Source organism: Argiope bruennichi, chromosome 2 (genome assembly GCF_947563725.1).
Source record: "Argiope bruennichi chromosome 2, qqArgBrue1.1, whole genome shotgun sequence".
NCBI lineage: Eukaryota > Metazoa > Arthropoda > Arachnida > Araneae > Araneidae > Argiope > Argiope bruennichi.
This window is the reverse complement of record NC_079152.1, coordinates 48,896,939-48,915,128: the sequence shown is the minus strand read 5'-3', so window position 1 is coordinate 48,915,128 and position 18,190 is coordinate 48,896,939. Positions and strand designations below refer to the sequence as shown.

The window sequence follows — 18,190 nt, the reverse complement described above, 5'->3', positions numbered from 1 at the left end:
CGTAATATATGCCCATTCATACTATAACCGTTCAAAGTAATCGGTCTTTGAAACGAAAACCTTAATGATTGAGTGGGGAAAAATACTGATTTTTGTAAGAAAATGTACAGAAAAGTAACTTTAATGATTCATCAAAAAGTTATCTTGTATGTATCTATTTAGAAATCTTCTTCGCGACCATACATAAATCATTACGCATGCTTTTACCAGCATTGACGAAGACACGACGAATCAAGTTGGAAACATCGAACAAGAAGTTCGACTATGGGTTCATCTTCACTGTCCTCACAGTAGAAACCTAGATTCTGGGGATGAGAAATTTTGGTATGGTGGTTTTTCCTCGTCTCACTAATGGCCATAGTAAGGGTACGAGATTGCGTTACTCCCGGCCGATGATTGACTCGATTTTTACGGAAAGATTTGGACTTTGGATACGGAACCTCTCTCTCTCTCTATTACAACTCTATCGTAATTCTTGGCTTGAATTCAGTATACATATAATCTAAGAACTCTTGCGGTTTTCATCTTTGCCCACTAACAGTTATATTTGTTGAATACGCATGCACGTCATATTCTTTCATCCTATAATGTGGTTAGGCAGTAAATTTTTCTTCGTGTCTGAAGTGAGAAATTTCAATACATTTAAAATATTTATCGGAATAAACAAAAGAAAAGGAAATTAATAAGGAAAAATGAATTACGTGCATATATTATTTGTTGCCTTAGGTAACCAGGTAGTTCCCCGTGACTATTTATTAAATGTGATTTTAGATAAATTTTTTAATTATAAATCCATGTTCATGGTTCCGTCAAATTGTCTGACATTAAAGTCATGTTATTTTAATTGTCTTAGTTAAATTCTCCTCTCTATCGGAGGAAATCCTTTAAGGTCATAACGCTTTATATACATAAATATCCGGTTCATCGATCTTCTAAACTTCGTGATATTGTGAGTTCACTGTTTTTTGTATGTCTCTTAAACTACTCAGACATTAAGCAAAATTCTTCTTTAATTTTCAACAATGGAAGAAAATCATGCTGTAAGATAGTGGATGAAACATTGAAAAAAGTTTGAACTTCATGGCAAATATGTAGTCTATTGTTCAAAAGTATTAAAAAATTCAAAATTGTCAAAATTTGAGCAGAAATCCCTGCTACTATTAAATCAGCATCATTAAAAAGACATTTTTTTTAAAAATTTTTAAAACGTTGTAAAATTTATTCTTGTGCAATAATATTTGGGGAAATTGAAGAAGAAAAACGCCGAAATATAATTTAATTTTTTAATTAATTAAAATTCTAGTTGAAATTAAAAAAAAATAATCGCATCAAAGTGCGCATTTTCTGATTCCAAAGTATATATGCGCCAAGCTATGAATCAGACGGTCTGGCTTGTAAAAGCGTCAACACACGTACTTTCATCTTTATGACTAACTAAGGCATGAAATAGTGATAGCATTGCATACGGATTTTATTATCAAAATTCTACAACTAGAAATGATATGTCCAATGTTCAGTAATCTTTGTTTAAATGCATCGACAGAAGCTTATGTTTACAGAGAGCAGGAAGTCTTGAATTTAGTGGTTGGACCCGGCATATAATTTTATCTGCCTTGTGAATAAATTCAACAACAGAACCAGGAAGACACAATATCAATACATTTGTTTCAATTTTAAACTCAAACATAACGAAAGGTTGGAAAAAAACAAAGAATTTGTCGTGAGAATTTTGTTGTATGATTACATAAATAAGATAATTTTACTATGTGGAATTTTTTGTTCGACCTATTTACTTGTATCATTTTATCGTTAGAAAACACGAAAATGTTGAATAAAATTTCCGCTGACTCTTATGTGCGTGCAAACTCCTACTTGGAATGCATTCTAGTTGAAACTTTTAATATGCAGTGCACAACGCGTGTATTGATATTTTACTCACATTTCGTCGCTCCGTATGCAACTTATATTAGTTATTGTCTGAGTATAAATATTTATTACGTGTCTGCGTATTACAATGGTTTTGGTGATGAGATTATTTATTAAGTGTCATTTATAATATTGGTACGTATAACTTTCGCTTCTGGTGCCATAAACGGTGTTTATAGAATTGTCCTATATATGATGTAATACCGTTCTTTCCTAGTAGAAATTTTATTCTGCGTCCATAAATCTTTTGTTCATAAATTATTTTCCATGACTGAAACGAAATATATTTACTTTCACCCATACGAAATATATAAAAAAAAAAGTATTGTAATCTTCAAAAAATTCAAGATTTTGACCAAATTCCGTGTTTTAGACCTCTCTGAATATGAAATACTGATTATGTCTGTCTGTCTGTGATCACTTTAACTCAAACACGCTTTAAGCTAGATGGTTGGAATTTAGCATGTGGAATTACGACCCATTTACAGATTTCTGTCAAATTTTGAAGGAAATTCATTCATGGGAAGTTTGTCTACCCGGCTGTACGTATATTTCTGCAAAACGATAAGAACTTGTTACTTAACATGTAGTATACAAATCTGGTATTTAAAGTATAGATGTCTGTCAGATTTGAAACCAAAGCCATGAAGGAGTTGACTTTCTGTCGGTTTGTACTTTCACAAAATGTGTAAAATGCGGCAACTCAAAAACGATCGGACTTAAATAAACAAAATTTAATATTATCATCTTGTTACTAAAATTGTATATCTGTGTGAAATTTTAGTCTCAATCGGCTGCAAACCACGCGTCTAAAATACATATTTCTTTTTTGGATACTTATTGCTAAAAAGCAATTGCAGATTAATTCTTAATGCTTTTTAGGAATTAATCTCAAAACGAAGAAAAAAAATCGCCAAAGTTCACATGATAGATTTAGTAGAAATTCTAAATTCATGCCAAAGATAAATATTTTGTAACTATTATTCGCCAGTCCATTGAATTCATTCGTGTTCTTATCGAAGTTAGACCACAGACCATTTTATGTGTGAATGTGTGTGTGGGGGGGGGATGACAATATCTTTTTAGAGAGTATGCAACAAACTTTAGGCAAGACCAATGCCGCTGGTTTATGATTAAAATTCTCTATGAATTTATTTTGTTGTTAATATATTCTACACTTATTTTCTACGATTCTGCTTGATTGTTTTCTGTTCACTAACTATTCTCGAACTATTTTCTGATCTTACCAATTGTTCACTACTTTTTACGCTGAATAGTGATGCTAAAAGACTCGTAACACAAAATATCCAATAGAAACTGTATTTCGTGTTCGATTAATTCCTTTAAGACAGGAATTCCATTCATTGTATGCATTATTCAATGGTGCTGATCAATATTGTCCTTTAACCAAATGTTATTCAAATTTATTGAAGCACGAACCGAAATTTGGCGATCTGTGGGATTTGGCGAAATGAATGGTTGCCAAAAATTTAAATTTATAATTTTGTGTAGCTATGTCTTCATGGCTTTCTAAGCTAAAAAATTTTTAACTTCACATTTTGATAGATGTATAACTCATATTATTTTAAAACCTCTACACCGTTCTCTTCATTGCGTTACAGATTTCCTTAGCTTTCTTTCTAAATTTTTAAGCATCTAATTATATCTTATTTAAGAACAGCAGTATTTAAAAGTTATTTTTTTTTTCATTATTGTTTCATTCTGAAATTAAATCTTATTTGTAGGCAAAATAAAAAATTTATTAAAAGTGTTCCTTATACTAATTCCTACTTAAATGGAAAAATAAGCTGAATCTTGATCATCAACAATGGGAAGAAAAAGCCAAAATGAAATATTAGTGGCAGCATTGAAAACAATTTGATTCAATAAGAAAATAAATATATTTTTGTAAAATACATTAAAAAGTTTTTTTTTTTTTTTTTTTTTTTTTTTAAAAAATCAATAAAGATAGAAATAAATTACAGGCAAAAAAAAATTTTCTTTGAAAAGATAATAAATTTTTTTTATGATTAACATGATGCAAAAATAATTTTTATGCTGTAATATTAACTAAAAGTAACACGAAAATTTTGCTTAATTTTTAATTAATTGAAATTCTTATTAAAACTTTTTAAGAAAATCCTCTAAAATATTATATATCTGCTACGTTTAGTAACTTTAGGTCATATGATCTGCCTGTACAGCACTAACGCAATGCACACATTCACTTTTATTATTAACAAAGATTGTATTTGTGATATTTCGTTTGTTATTTTTGAATTTCCATTGATGCTATATTTGTGGAATATATTTCATCCATTTTTTCTTTTCTTTTTAGAAGAAATTTCTGGAATTTTTGTTAAAAGTATTGCCAAAGGAAGTGCAGCTGACATGTGCGGTAAAATCAGAGTTAACGATCAAATAATTGAGGTACTTATTTCTTCCTATTAATTACTATTTTTTTAATGGAGTGGGATAATAACTTGGAATGAAGATTGAGAATTCGTGTATGAAAATGGTATTATTTTTATAACAAGCTTCTCTAGCTATTGCCTCTCAGCTTTGGACAAACTCATGTTATTAATGTTTTCATGTTTCTTTAAGCTGATAATTAATTCTTAATTGTTAAAAGGAATTGAAAATCATTACAGTTACCTGCACAATGCAAATGCATTATGCATTTATTTATGTAAGTTATTATTATATATATTATTGATTGTATTTTATTATGAAAATGTTCAGTATTTATTAGATTTCAAATATTTAAAACAGCTCATTTCCACTCAAAATATATATATTTTTTAAGTAACTAATTTTCTACACATAAACATATAGATAATATATATTGATAAGAATAATAAGACCGATTGCCAGTTTTTATCATAAATATATTTTTCGTCTTAAGATTTAACATTTTAATGTTACTTTTTTTGACAGCAGTGTTTTTAATAAAAATCTCTTATGTTTTTTTTTATAAATAATTTATATAGATTTCGATATAAACAGAGAGAGTAATAGTTTATTTATTAAAATGTATTTAATAAACTGTACTTTAACTATATTCCATTTAACCTCCAATATTTATTAATTTTTTATTTTATGAATATGGGAGGTTGGGATTGATTAGCCAATACGATAAAGGGAAGACGACATAAAAAGAAACGATTGCTTCAAAAACGAAAACTCCTTCCTCTGTACATGGTCATTAGCTGTCTAAAACATTGCTCCTAATAATTATATGTACATCTTGGAGACAATATTGCATTAATTTAAATTAATGAATAATTCAACTGTTTTGCTATAGTTTGAATTTTATATTCTTAAGAGAACTGTTTTGTATATAGCAACTAATTATAAGCTTTTAATTAATGCTCACTCACTAAGCAATTTTTTAAAAAAAAAATGCTTTGTAAATGAACTCTAAGATGCTGGGTATCCATCAAGCTGGCTCAAAAAGCTCATCTAGCTTCAAAGCTCATCTCTGATTTTTGTTCAAAATGTATGAGTACAATGAAATGAAAATTCATGCCGTGATTCAGAAAGCTTTGTTGGAAGGAACGTGACTAAATTACACTTTATTCCATCGGGCATTGATATCAATATTAGGATTAATACTTTGAGTGTTTGTTGTACAATCAACTAATTATGAAATCTTCCCTCAAAAATAGTTCCCCCCCCCCTCAAGATAAATAACTTTTCTTCACCCTGTGAGATAGTTCAGAGATTGCCTAGTTAGAATTCACAATGATTAATTGTTTTGATCACTTGCCTATATTGTAGTCATTTCGTTTAACGGAATAAGTGGCGTCAGTGGTTTTCTTTCTCTCTCTCTCCCTGATGATGTTTCTTTTAAAAACCGGATATGCTCTAATACTTGTCCTCATAACATCGCCCCTCCCAATACAGGAGCTTTAAGGTAATTGAAGGCCCTTCCCACAGGCCGGATTATAGAATAGGGGAGCTTCTAGGGTTGAAAATACAAATTTAGTTAGCCCCAATTCTACAGATTTTTTTTCTCTTATATTTGGAAAATTTATTTAATTTTGTACTTTCATATAAGACCTTGCAATTGAAATTATTCGGATGAAAATCAAGCATTGTTCAAATTGATTTTGGAATATTATCCAAGAAATCGTCCTAATTAATTATTACATGCTAGTTTTATATTACGCTATTTTATTATTCTAAAAAAAATATACGTGGAACTTTATAATTTTTTTGAAAAAAATATCCAGTTATATCAATAAATATTATTTATACTGAGTTAAGAAAATTTTTGCCATTCTTTTGTTACTATTTTGTTTCAAATTAAATTTCAGTTTCGATCTTTTTTGTATGTAAACATACTGAAACCATTTTTCTAGAAAGTGATTTGCAAGAAAACGTTTAACGATTTCAATTTATCAAAATCAGCTACTTAAAATTAATTGTAAAAAGATTAAATTGAAGTTATTTGGAAGTTTATACTGGGGGAAAAAAGGGTTTCAAGATTTAGCGCTTAAGAACTCTTACAATGCTTAATCCGGCATATTTTGTCTAATTGTTGCGGCATTGATTGTGGTTTCACTATGAATCGATGATTTGCTGCAACAGTATTGGGTAAAAATTGGAAATCGATTTGAATAAAAATGATAAATCAAATGTTCGCTGCTAGAAAAATAATTTATCACTTATTTGTTGTATTGCCTATGTATATGTTTTACACTATTTGTTATACCCTATATATAACTGGAATGAATGTATTTTTAGGTGGATGGTCGCCCTTTACACGGCTATACTAATCACGATGCTGTTGAAGTACTGAGAAGTACTGGAAAATCGGTTAAGCTACGCCTAGCAAGATATCTCAGAGGAGCAAAATATCAACAGCTCCAATTAGCGATTGGTAAAACGGATAAGTTCTACTTTCAAAAATCTGTTTTTATAAATTTACTACATATAGATCCATCTTTACTGTATATTGCTATACATAATTTTTAATTATATGCAATTAATCAATACAATTTTTTAATACAATTCATCACAATTTTTTTGTTCTATTCATTATACAATATTGAATAGATTTAATTAATTTCCTATATTTTTGTGTCATCTATAATTGCTTATTCCACTTGCTTTAAAATACTATTTTTTGAATAAAATATTTTTTTAAAAGACATTTAACTTTCCTGTTGCTTGTAAAGTTATAGTTTCCCACACTTTGTTTGAACTGCTTTGTTTATTTATTTATGTTGTGCTGAACATCGATTGTTAATTAGAATGATCAGTGTTACATTCTTCTTTTCACTATGACAGATTATCATTCTTACTTTCAATCGTGTATCAAATAAATAATAATGAGAAATTTGCATAGCAACCATATGTTAAAATTTTCTTCTTATAAACATTTATCAAAGATGTTTTGTGTTCATAATAATTGTATAAAGTATTATACAATTTCAAAAGTAAGTTGTGCATATATTGCCATTAAATAGGTATTTAAGATTTGAAAATAATTTTGAGGCAGAGTTTCAGTTGCTAATAGCAGATGAAGGTAATTTAAGTGGTAATAAGCTATGTTTATTCCTTTGCAGCTAGTGGAGAACTGAGTTACCCTTCTTTACCTTCATCTGTCCAAGCCCAAATCCATGAACCAAAAATAGCACCTGAATTATGTACCAAAGATTTAGATGTTAATGATGTCAGTCTTCTCGTTGATAATGATTTTGGTAAAAACGTATTTTTTTATTTTCCTTCAAAGAATTGATTTTTACATGATTATGAAAAATACTAATGGACATCATTTTTTTTTAATGTAGAATACTATAAATTATGGTTTATTTTTAAAAATTAATTGTGTTTGTTAGTTTTTTTAAAAGTAAATAAATGTCATTTTCTATTATAAGATCCTGTTCATTTGAAATTTAGAAAAATTATAAATGGAAAAATGGGTGCAGTGTGTGAGTAAAACATTATATAAACATGTCCAATATCACTTCATTTGTTACACAAATAGTCAGTTTCAAGCAACTTTATTATTGTTCGCATTATAATTTTAAAGTGCAACTTCTTTATAACAGATAAAAAAAAATATGCATAAGTGTTATCATCTATTACAATCAACTTTCCAACGTAAGGATTAGTATATGTACATTATATTTGAGGAATGAAATTTATGTTACATTGCTTCATTCATATTATATTAGTCTTATTGTGTCATCATTTTCTGTAACCATATACCAATTGTTGCAGTTTTTCTTGAGAATTCCACTGCTATATTTTATCTAAAATATCATAACTATATTAATAATATAATATTATAATAATGGATAATTTTACAAAGTTTGAATGATAATATTTTTATTGTCGTACAAAATATTGTTCACTTAAATGATTTATTAATTACAAATATGCAATTCCATTGTGTATTGTTTTTTATGCAATTTAATATACATTGTAATAAACTATCACATCAGGTTTAAATGGCTGAAAACGAAATGTTTCAATTTAATTTTTTTGAAATGTTGGATGAAGTTTCAATATCCTTTCTATGACAAGAAAATTTTTTCCCAAGACTATCTATTGTCAAATATTTTTGTTATGTCAAAGGTAAACGATATTTAAACAAAAAAAAAGTGTTAGATTTGTTCATTGTAGATGGGATCCTCATAAAGTTATCAATGAATTAAAGTTTTTTGGTTAATTTTTCAGAGGGTCCTTTATCACCCAGAGTAGAGGCAGCTATTCAAACCAAATGGAGTAAAGTCATGGGACCTGAATTTGATATAGTGGTAATTATTAGAATGCTCTTGAATTTAATGCATTATGATTGGCTTTTATGAACTTGAACAAAGTTGGTTAACTATACTTTTTGTCTTTTGAAAAAAGTCTAAGCAAAACTCTTTCAAAGACTTGATCATTTTCATTCCATATAACAAAATATTTAAAGATTTTCATTCCTATCTTGCAAGCAATAAAAGTAAAACTTTCATATGTTATAAATGTTGTCTTTTAATAATTTGCCTTTTATAATCTAAATCTAGGTAAATTTATATCAATTGTGTATTTATGCATAAAAATGATTTTTGCTTTTATTGCATAAAACTTAAATACACAAATGTTTTTATATTTATGTGCCATTTTTTGCTTTCTTTGTAAATAAATATAAAAAAAAATATTAGAATAAGTTATCCTATTTTATTCCTATATGCTCTTGTTTTATTCATTATTTTAAAATACATTCTCTAGTTATGAATTAAATATATTTATTTGCACATGCTAAATTCTTCACATTATTAAATAAAATTATCCTTACATGATTTTTTAAGAATAATTTACTTGCTTTCTTGTTAACTATTATCGGACACATTTACTTTCTGTAAAAGAATTCTTATCCAATTTAGACAAGTTTTCAATGTAATTGATTGGCCAAACATAATTTTTATTTCATATTCTTTATCATGGAATTTATGTAAATTCATTACTATATTCTTCTTTCATAGTGCTGGATGAGTTTTTGATAGAATTATCAGCATTGAACCAGTTGACTCTTCTCTGAATTATATATTTTACAATTTTGTATTTATTTTCCAACAATTTTTTTTTAAAGTGAATCTATGGACATAATAATATAGATTTTAATATTATTTTAGTTTTAATAGCATATAAAAAATATTTTGGAATTCTTTGCTGCTTAATGTGCCTTCTCAATCATATATATATATATATATATATATACAAAAGAATTGAAATCAAGTTAGTAGGAAAATCAAATAAACCAAATAAATGATTTCAATTCTTTTGTATCAATTCATCTGTGTTTTAGAAGTAGCTGCATTCGCGCTCTCTAAATACTATGAAGTTTTTCCTGTTCCTTTTTTGGTTTTAGTTTGAATAAGAAATAATTTTTAGATGCGATTCCGAAACTATTTCATTTCGTTTTCATTTTGGTTTCGTTTTCAAAATATTTCTTACTTTAGATTGGTTACTTATATATATATTATTAGTTATTTTGATACTTCTTTCCCATTATTAGTTTATCTCCTCACCCATTAGTTAGTTTTGCCTCCACTATTTCAAATAACAGTCATGCCAAGCTGTGGTAATAACTTTGCATTATGTTATTTTAAATTTTTATGTCTCTTTGCTTTATGTAGTTTATGTTTGCTTCATTTATTAACATGTTAACTCTCATGTTTATGCTGATTGCTTATATTTCTTTTGCAGAGTTTAAGAAGAAAAAAATATGTAACATTTCTTATATTTTCCCATCATTTAATCTTTCTGGATGCTTTCATTTGTAATATTGTCTTCAAATGTTCAAACAGAAGTAGTTAGATGTTGGCTATGATAATATAAAAATTTTGAACTTTTATCACTAATCAGAGCTAATGTCTATCCCTGATATCTAGTTGTCTGACTCTGATTCTCGAAATAAAATTTTCTTTGTAATGAGAAAATTATTTCAGAGGAAACAAAATATAGTATATCAACATAATTTATTTTGATAATTCTATCGAATAACTTCTTTTTCTGGTTTTATATTTCATTTCTAAAATGTTAAAGCTATTTGGTGCTTTTATTTATTGATGTATTGTAGTTTTACATGTATGAAAAAAATTAAATTTAAATTTTATTGTCTTTTTTTTTAACTTTTTAAATAACATAAATAATTCTTCTAGAAAAATTTAAGATGAAATTTTTGAAATAATTTTTAACATAGAGAAATAGGTTTTTATGATCAAACTAAACTAGAGCAATTTTTGCATAAAATCTTATTTAAGAAGCCTAAATCTAGAATGCATTCTTCGTGTGCATTTTTCTTTAATTGAAATATATGTTAATAATGATATTCATAGTTAGGAAACAGAAAAAACAAAAGTTAATAAAATTCTTAGTGTAGCGATCTCAGATTTTATTTGCAATCTAATGATATACTTTTTCCCATAACTTCCTGTTTATTTATTGACATTATTTACTTATCATTTTTTAACATTCCACAGGTTGCTCAGTTGTCTAAATTCCGAGAAGGTGGCGGTTTGGGGATAAGCCTGGAAGGAACTGTTGATGTTGAGGATGGAAAAGAAGTGCGACCTCATCATTATATTCGATCCATTTTGCCTGATGGACCAGTAGGTGTTAATGGAAAATTGCAGGGAGGAGATGAATTATTGGAGGTAAGTCTTCATCGCAGTTTCTGTTATTCATTTAATTTTGTTAAGAAATTTTTTTTTTTATTTATTTTTTCTGATGAGTGATGACCCAAATTTTCAATGATATTTGTATTTCACGCTATAATAAATGATTTAAAAATTTAACTGAATGCATATAGAAGTATTAAAAAAATACCAGATTGTTTATTTTAACATCACTTGTATATTTTAAGTTACATTTGCTGTTCTTTTCACTTTAAAATTCAGTATTTATATCAATAGTTTTATAACCATTGATTCTGAGAACATAAATTTGCACATCTTTTATAGTGAATAGCACTTTATAGCACTTTTTTCTTCTTTTTTTATTTTTTTTTTATGTGTGATTTGTTGAATTCAAAAGAAGATATTAATCTGTAATGCTTTATAAGATGCTCTTATGTTTGCACTAGGCAAACTTTCTTTTCTGTTATCCAAATTTTATATACATTGTACCATTGTAGTTCATTTTTTTAATGTTTTCACATATTTTAAAAAAAATTTCAATTTTTTTTTTTTCTTTTTATATGTGTGTGTCTGTATATGGATTCATGTGTTTTTTTTAATCAGATAATATATGTGTAGTCATTAATTGCAGGATATTTTATTGATCAAACTATTAATTTAATAGTTAATAGTATTTGTTTGTTATTAGTTTGTTCAAAAACTTGGCATTGTATTTGCTACTATTTGAATTTTTATACTAGCAAGTAGGGAAATCATTATCTGTGTTAAAAGGAATTAAATGCTGAAAATAATATGTATGAGATTAAAATCATGGTATTTTTCAATTTTGAAATGTTTGGTTACAAACTGTGCTTGTATTTCAAAACTTTTATAAATAATATGAAGATCATAAATTAGATATTGTGCAATTTTTTCACATGCTTTCTAAAATTAATCAGTTTTATTAACTCTAAAGAATATTTTTATGCAATTTTTAATAACAATCTTATTAAAATTATTTACAATACAATTCATTTTCCTGTATAATAGTTGTGTTTGGTTTGTTAAATGAAATGCTTAAATTGAGTTTTTTTTTATTATTATGTTGCATCTTTATTAAATATACTGATATTCATCCATGCTGAGATAAATTGAAGTCATAATGAGGATAAGTGATTCAGAAAGAATCACATCATTAAAGATCTTTAAAAACTGCTTTTTTTCCTGGTCTTTATATAAGAGCCTTAAAAATATTTATTTTTTCTTCAAGTGTTTATATTTTCTTTCTGACAAATATATATATATTTCACCATTGTAAAGAATCATGCTAGATTTGTCAGATTTCTCTTGTTTTCTTTAAAGTATTTGATTTTTCAATGCTTCATGGATAAAATAAATCTGGAGGTCAGTGAAAATGACTTAATCCCAATTTAGGGAAATACTGTTAGTATGGAGAAAATATATCCCTTTCTTTTATTTGATTCTTCGTTCACTTTCTTTGCATACTACCTTTCTTTTTTACTAATGAAAAAAACCAAGAGAGTTAGTTTTTAACAATAATTTCATTTCATTGTAGCTTTTTTGACATGATTTCTTGTTTGCAGAGCATTTGCTAATTATTTAACTTCATTTAGTGAATTATTTGAGTATTTTTACTTCAAGTAATTTTTGTGCAAAAGGTAAAAATCTTTTTACAGTATGTTGGAAAATGTTTGTTTGATTCACTGTGGACTTTTAGAAGTCATTAACTGACTGATTTAAAGATTCCAAAAATGAAACTGAAGCAAAAATAATGCCATTTGTTTTTTTTACCAAACGTACCAATTTAAATTAATGCCAATAATTTTTTTAACATCCACGTCTACGAACAAAATCTAACCTCTTCTATTAACAAAATCTAATGAGTTGGGAAAATTGTTAGTGAAAAATTTCTACAAATTGAAAAAGTTTGAAAAAATCTCTGAAAAGAAGCAAACATTTATATACATATTTAGGGAAATTAGCATGAATTTTATATTATAGATGTGTTTACTGATGTTAAAACTTTTTCGTGAAATTGTAAAGTTAATTAAGTAGTGATATAACTGTTTTTTTTTCTTCTTAATGTTACTAATTGTAATATCGTTAGATAATTTAAGATATGCATTGAAAGCCGTTTATTAAAATTTTTCAAAAGAAACTTGCATTAAAAACATTTCAAGTACTTAATTTGTAACATTCTATGTACACTGGTGATTTCTAGAAATTGCAAATGTTTACAATTTTATCTTTTGTATTCTTAAGGCATTTACTGCCACAGTACATTTTTGTACATTTTCATGGTTATTTCTTGCTTCTTTACATCTATTTCACAGCAAGAGTTTTGTGCATGTAATTTGGTGAAATAATTTCAGCTTCACATAACATGATTAATTTAAATGCCATAATTAATTGATAATTTTACAATAGAATTAAGGTGTTTTTGAACTTTTTATGGAATCCAAACTATGCTTTGAAATTTTATTAAACTATATTTAGTTATAACAAAACCATATTTGTTTTTATATCATTTTTATTGCAATTTCATTGTTGATAGATTTTCATTTGGCTATTTTTAGAATCATAATCATGCTGCAAACAGCTAGATTAGTGTTTTTTTTTAAGAAGTAATTTTTAATCCATTATTCAATTTTGGTTGGGAAGTTTCTTTAAAGTTTTTGTAAATTTCTAATAAAAGAGTTATTTCTGAACTGGAAATATTCCCTGTAAAATCCATAAATGGAAATAATTATGGTAAATGTTAGTATTCATAGCACTTTTTCACTTTTGAATTTAAACAAAAGTTATATAATTTCCTGCTTTTTTTTCTGTTCATAAATTTAAACTTATTTTTATATGTCTAAAATGGATTTTTTTTTTGATGGATAAGGAATCTAATGATAATGAACATGATAATGGTTAATGTATGTATACTAATGTATACTTATTCATAAATTTAATCTGTGGAGATATTTTATCTAACAGACAACTCTCTTTATTATTAGATAATGTGTTAAACTTTTCATTTACATTCATATCATATAATCAGAGAATGTAATTCTTTCTTGGAAAGTATATGTAATTTTGATATGTTTTAAAAAAGCTTCCTAAAATTTTAAAATAGATCTTAAGTATGATCATTTTAAAAAAATATGCATGAGAGATTTTAAGAAAACTATATTTTCATTCAGTAAACAATAGATCCATGAACCGTGATTTAAAAAAAAAAGTTAATAATATTTAATATATCATGTATTTTGTTTATTTGTGACAGACTACTTCATTTATCTAACAATGAAGTCTTAATAAATAAGTGAAAATTTTCTAATTAAATAAGACTGGTTTAGAAATTTTATCATATCATGTACAATTATTTGCTTTATATTTGTATTTTGAAATCTTCTCTATTAAGAATTATCCTGGGTATAGTATTTTAGGTAAATACAGAAAATAAATTTTACAAATATGCAAACTTCCTCAGAAATATCAATTGATACTTTTATAATTTTTAATGCAAGACTAAAAAAATGATTTTATGATTTTTAAGTCTTTAAAAAAGTTCTTTAAATTTAAGGAAAGTAAGGAAATTAAATTTTAGGAAATTTTTTTTTCTTAAAATAAAGAAGAAAAGTGACATTTAGTGTAGTCTTATTTTATCACCTTTGTACTTGTCTTTTTATGTCCTTCCTTATAGTGATAACTTAGTCATCTCGCATATCATTATATAATTGGACAAGAAAATAAAACTAAATATAAGAGATACCTTTTCATGAGACAAGTTTCATAAAGGAATCAAATTGTGATTATTTTTCAATCAGTTCAACTAGACTGAAAGGGGCTGAAATACTCTTCTATTGCAATATTTTTCAGTTGTGTATACATAACTACTATACCTCTTTTTGTATACTTTTATTAACGTGTTAAAATGAAATTTTCAGATTGTTTTTCTTTTTTTTTTTTTTTTTTCCTCACATTTCTTAAAGTGTTAGTTTTAAAAAATTTTATTGAAAAATAATTGAATTCAAAGTACCTGAATATTTCTCAAATTGAATTAAAAATTATAAAATGTATAAGTGAGAAATATTTGAAACAAAAATTTTCTTTTTGGCTCAAGGATAAAAAAAAATAAAGTTTTTTTTTTTTTACATTTATTCATTTTAATAAACATTTTTCATATATTTTTTGAATAAATCGCTGATACTGTATGCATGATATTGTGCAGGTGAATGGCGAGAAATTGCTCGGGATGAATCACCATGGTGTAGTTGCTACATTGAAAGAACTACCTCTCCATGTGAGGATGGTATGCGCACGTCGCAAAGCCGCAGCACGAGAAGTTTTTCCGTCCTTGAACCAGGCCAACTTCTCTAATCCGTACCACATGGAATATGACTTGTCGACTGTCCCTGATTTCATGGGCCGTGGCATGCTGTCTGGGCCGTTTGGTGGCAGCCTCACTTCTCTCACTCCAACGTCTGAGCGACTAGTCAAAGCAAAATCTGATGGCTCCTTGGCGATTGGCACGGCCGCTTCTTCTCCGCCAATGGAGGCTGCACTCTCAAAATTAAAATCTAGGTCTCTTGAACCTCTGACTGGGCTGGCCATGTGGAGTAGTGAGCCTCAAATCATTGAGCTCATGAAAGGAGACAGAGGATTAGGTTTCAGCATACTCGACTATCAGGTAAGTGGCATGACTCTAAAATGCTTGATATCTTAAAATGATTTTGACAATTATTTCTCGAATAATTTCAAAAGCTCATATTTTATTTTTAGTATAATGTCGGGATTAGTTCCCTTTTCTAAGCAGATATAGCAGTGCAGTCAAGAAAAGTAGACGTTCACGTGGAGTGTGGGCGATCTTTAGTTCGCGAGGAAAAGCGGAAAAAAAATTATTTTAACGCGGAAGCCCAGCGAGTTTCTTGTGAAATTAGTTGTTTATGAAGAAAATAATTTTTATTGTCTTGAAGAAATATTCTTTACCGTGATATGGAATGGTTTATCGGAAATTGTATAAAAAAAAGGAATGACTCGATAGAAATAAATGGATGACTACTCAAGAAAAAAACTGTTTCCTAATTTTTCCTGCATCAAATCTTCTTCTTCTTTTTTGCAAACAGGAGCACAGGGTATGTGCTCATGAACAGTGCAGAAATACTTCGGTAGGAAAATGTTCCCTATATTCGACATTTAATTTATGGTAAGAAATATTACTGATTCGGCGACACTGGGCATAATAAATAAATAAGATTAAAAAAAAAGCCATGCTGTCTTAAGAGGAAGTCATAATTTATTGTTTCAGCAACATTATCATGTACATTCTATAAATTGATTTAATTACAATTTAAGCATGTACCCTATTAACAACAATAGACATTAGAGTTTCAATTTATTTTCTTATTTTAGACAAAAATAATTGTGCCATGAAGGCAGCAATGTGCATTTAAGGGTTAATGTGCAATCTAAGGTGAAAAAAAAAGGTGAATTGGATGTAGAATAAATACATTTACTACCTTTTTTAATATTTATGCTGAATAATAATTAGAAATTATATTGCTTTGATTAAATTGTTACTCCTAGAATGTACAGAAGCAAAAATCACAGAAGTAGCACTAGTAGTTTATTATTAGTATTTTTCAAATGTTTATTTATAATTATTTGTATTCTTTATTAATTGTATTATAATTCAAAATATTTATAAAAAATTCAATTACTTCATTAATAAATCAAAATTAAAAAAATGGAAATAAATTATTTTATTGTATTGTCAGTTTAATATACCAACATTTATTTCAATGCTTAGATTTTTTGTGCTGAAATTATCCATGACTGTTGTTAATTTATAACTGTAAAGTGTCTTTTTTATATTTAGTCTCTCCATTATGAATTGATTTTGATAGCTTAGAAATATAGGTTATATGATCTTCATACATAAAAATATGTGAATTACTTTATTCACTTCTTTGGAAGACCGATTATAGTAATAAATGTTGGCATTTTTCAAGCTTTTACTCATAAACTTTCCAAGAAGTAACAGTAATATTATTTTTAAACTTAAAGTGTTTCATTGGACTTCCTGATCAGATAATAGGTATATTACCTGTGAAACTATTAAAATAAATAAGAATTTAATATTGTAAAACATATAATGAAACATACTTGAAAACTTTTAGCATCTTTTTTCCACCCTTTCTGACACATTTTTTTTTTTCCCCCTTCTGACATTTCTAACTTTTTCTTTTCTTTTTTGTATATTTAAATTTAACTCCATTATTGAATCTTAATCTTTTTTTCTCTTTCTTTTTTCCCCATTCTTACAATTATCAAGTATTGATAAACTTTTTAAGAAAAAGTTTTACTCGTAAACCTTTCTTCTGATTTAGTTTTGGCAGTTAGTCATTATTAATTTGATGTTACAATTGAATTGTTTTTAATTTGTTGTGTGTTATTGATCTGTGCATATTATTGCTGTTTAGTCCACTTATATTGTACATTTCAAGTCTCGAGCAAGTTAAAATTTAATTTTCATGATTACATTATTTTAAATTGATTTAAATTCTGTCTATACATTTAAATGACTAAGAGGAAGCAAGTCTCATTTTTATTTAGCGATTAAAAATAACTGTATATTCGATGATTAATTATATAATGGACAGCTATGATTTGTTCATGTACTTGATCAATTGATACATGACGATTACTATTCGAAATTGCAGAATAACTCCTTATTTTATGAGCTTCAATATAGATAGTTTAAACAGACTTTTCTTATGCATATTTATTATAAAATAATTATAGTATAATCTGCTTTGTTGTTTTAAAATTTGAAATGTGACATCTTTTAAATGATTAGACAAAGTAGGTTTACATAATACAATTTTCACAATCTAAATCAATTACACTCCATCCGATATAACCTAGTACGTGAATTAATTTTACATAAGTTTAATTCCATAATAGCCAAAATTATTTTTAAAGATTGATGGTGTTTTGTATATATTGAAACATTCATTTGTCTTTAATAATACTGGCCTCTTGTGGCAGCCAGCTTGCTCAATTAAATTGTTTTTTTAGGGTGTTAAATGATTAATATGGAATGTTTTTTTTAATTCATTCATAATCATCAAAGTTAT

At 26.9% G+C, this 18,190-nt stretch overlaps 1 protein-coding gene across 5 annotated transcripts in view; it reads left to right on the top strand.

The window, feature by feature from the left end:
• Window positions 1-18,190, top strand: part of LOC129956829 (inaD-like protein) — a 924,555-nt gene that overhangs the window by 486,593 nt on the left and 419,772 nt on the right. For all 5 annotated transcript variants that reach the window (XM_056068787.1, XM_056068794.1, XM_056068783.1 and 2 more), the window contains 6 exons: window positions 4,265-4,356; window positions 6,676-6,811; window positions 7,500-7,634; window positions 8,617-8,696; window positions 10,908-11,081; window positions 15,283-15,741. In XM_056068787.1, coding sequence (XP_055924762.1) covers window positions 4,265-4,356; window positions 6,676-6,811; window positions 7,500-7,634; window positions 8,617-8,696; window positions 10,908-11,081; window positions 15,283-15,741 — 1,076 coding nt within the window. The remainder of the gene's footprint in view (window positions 1-4,264; window positions 4,357-6,675; window positions 6,812-7,499; window positions 7,635-8,616; window positions 8,697-10,907; window positions 11,082-15,282; window positions 15,742-18,190) is intronic.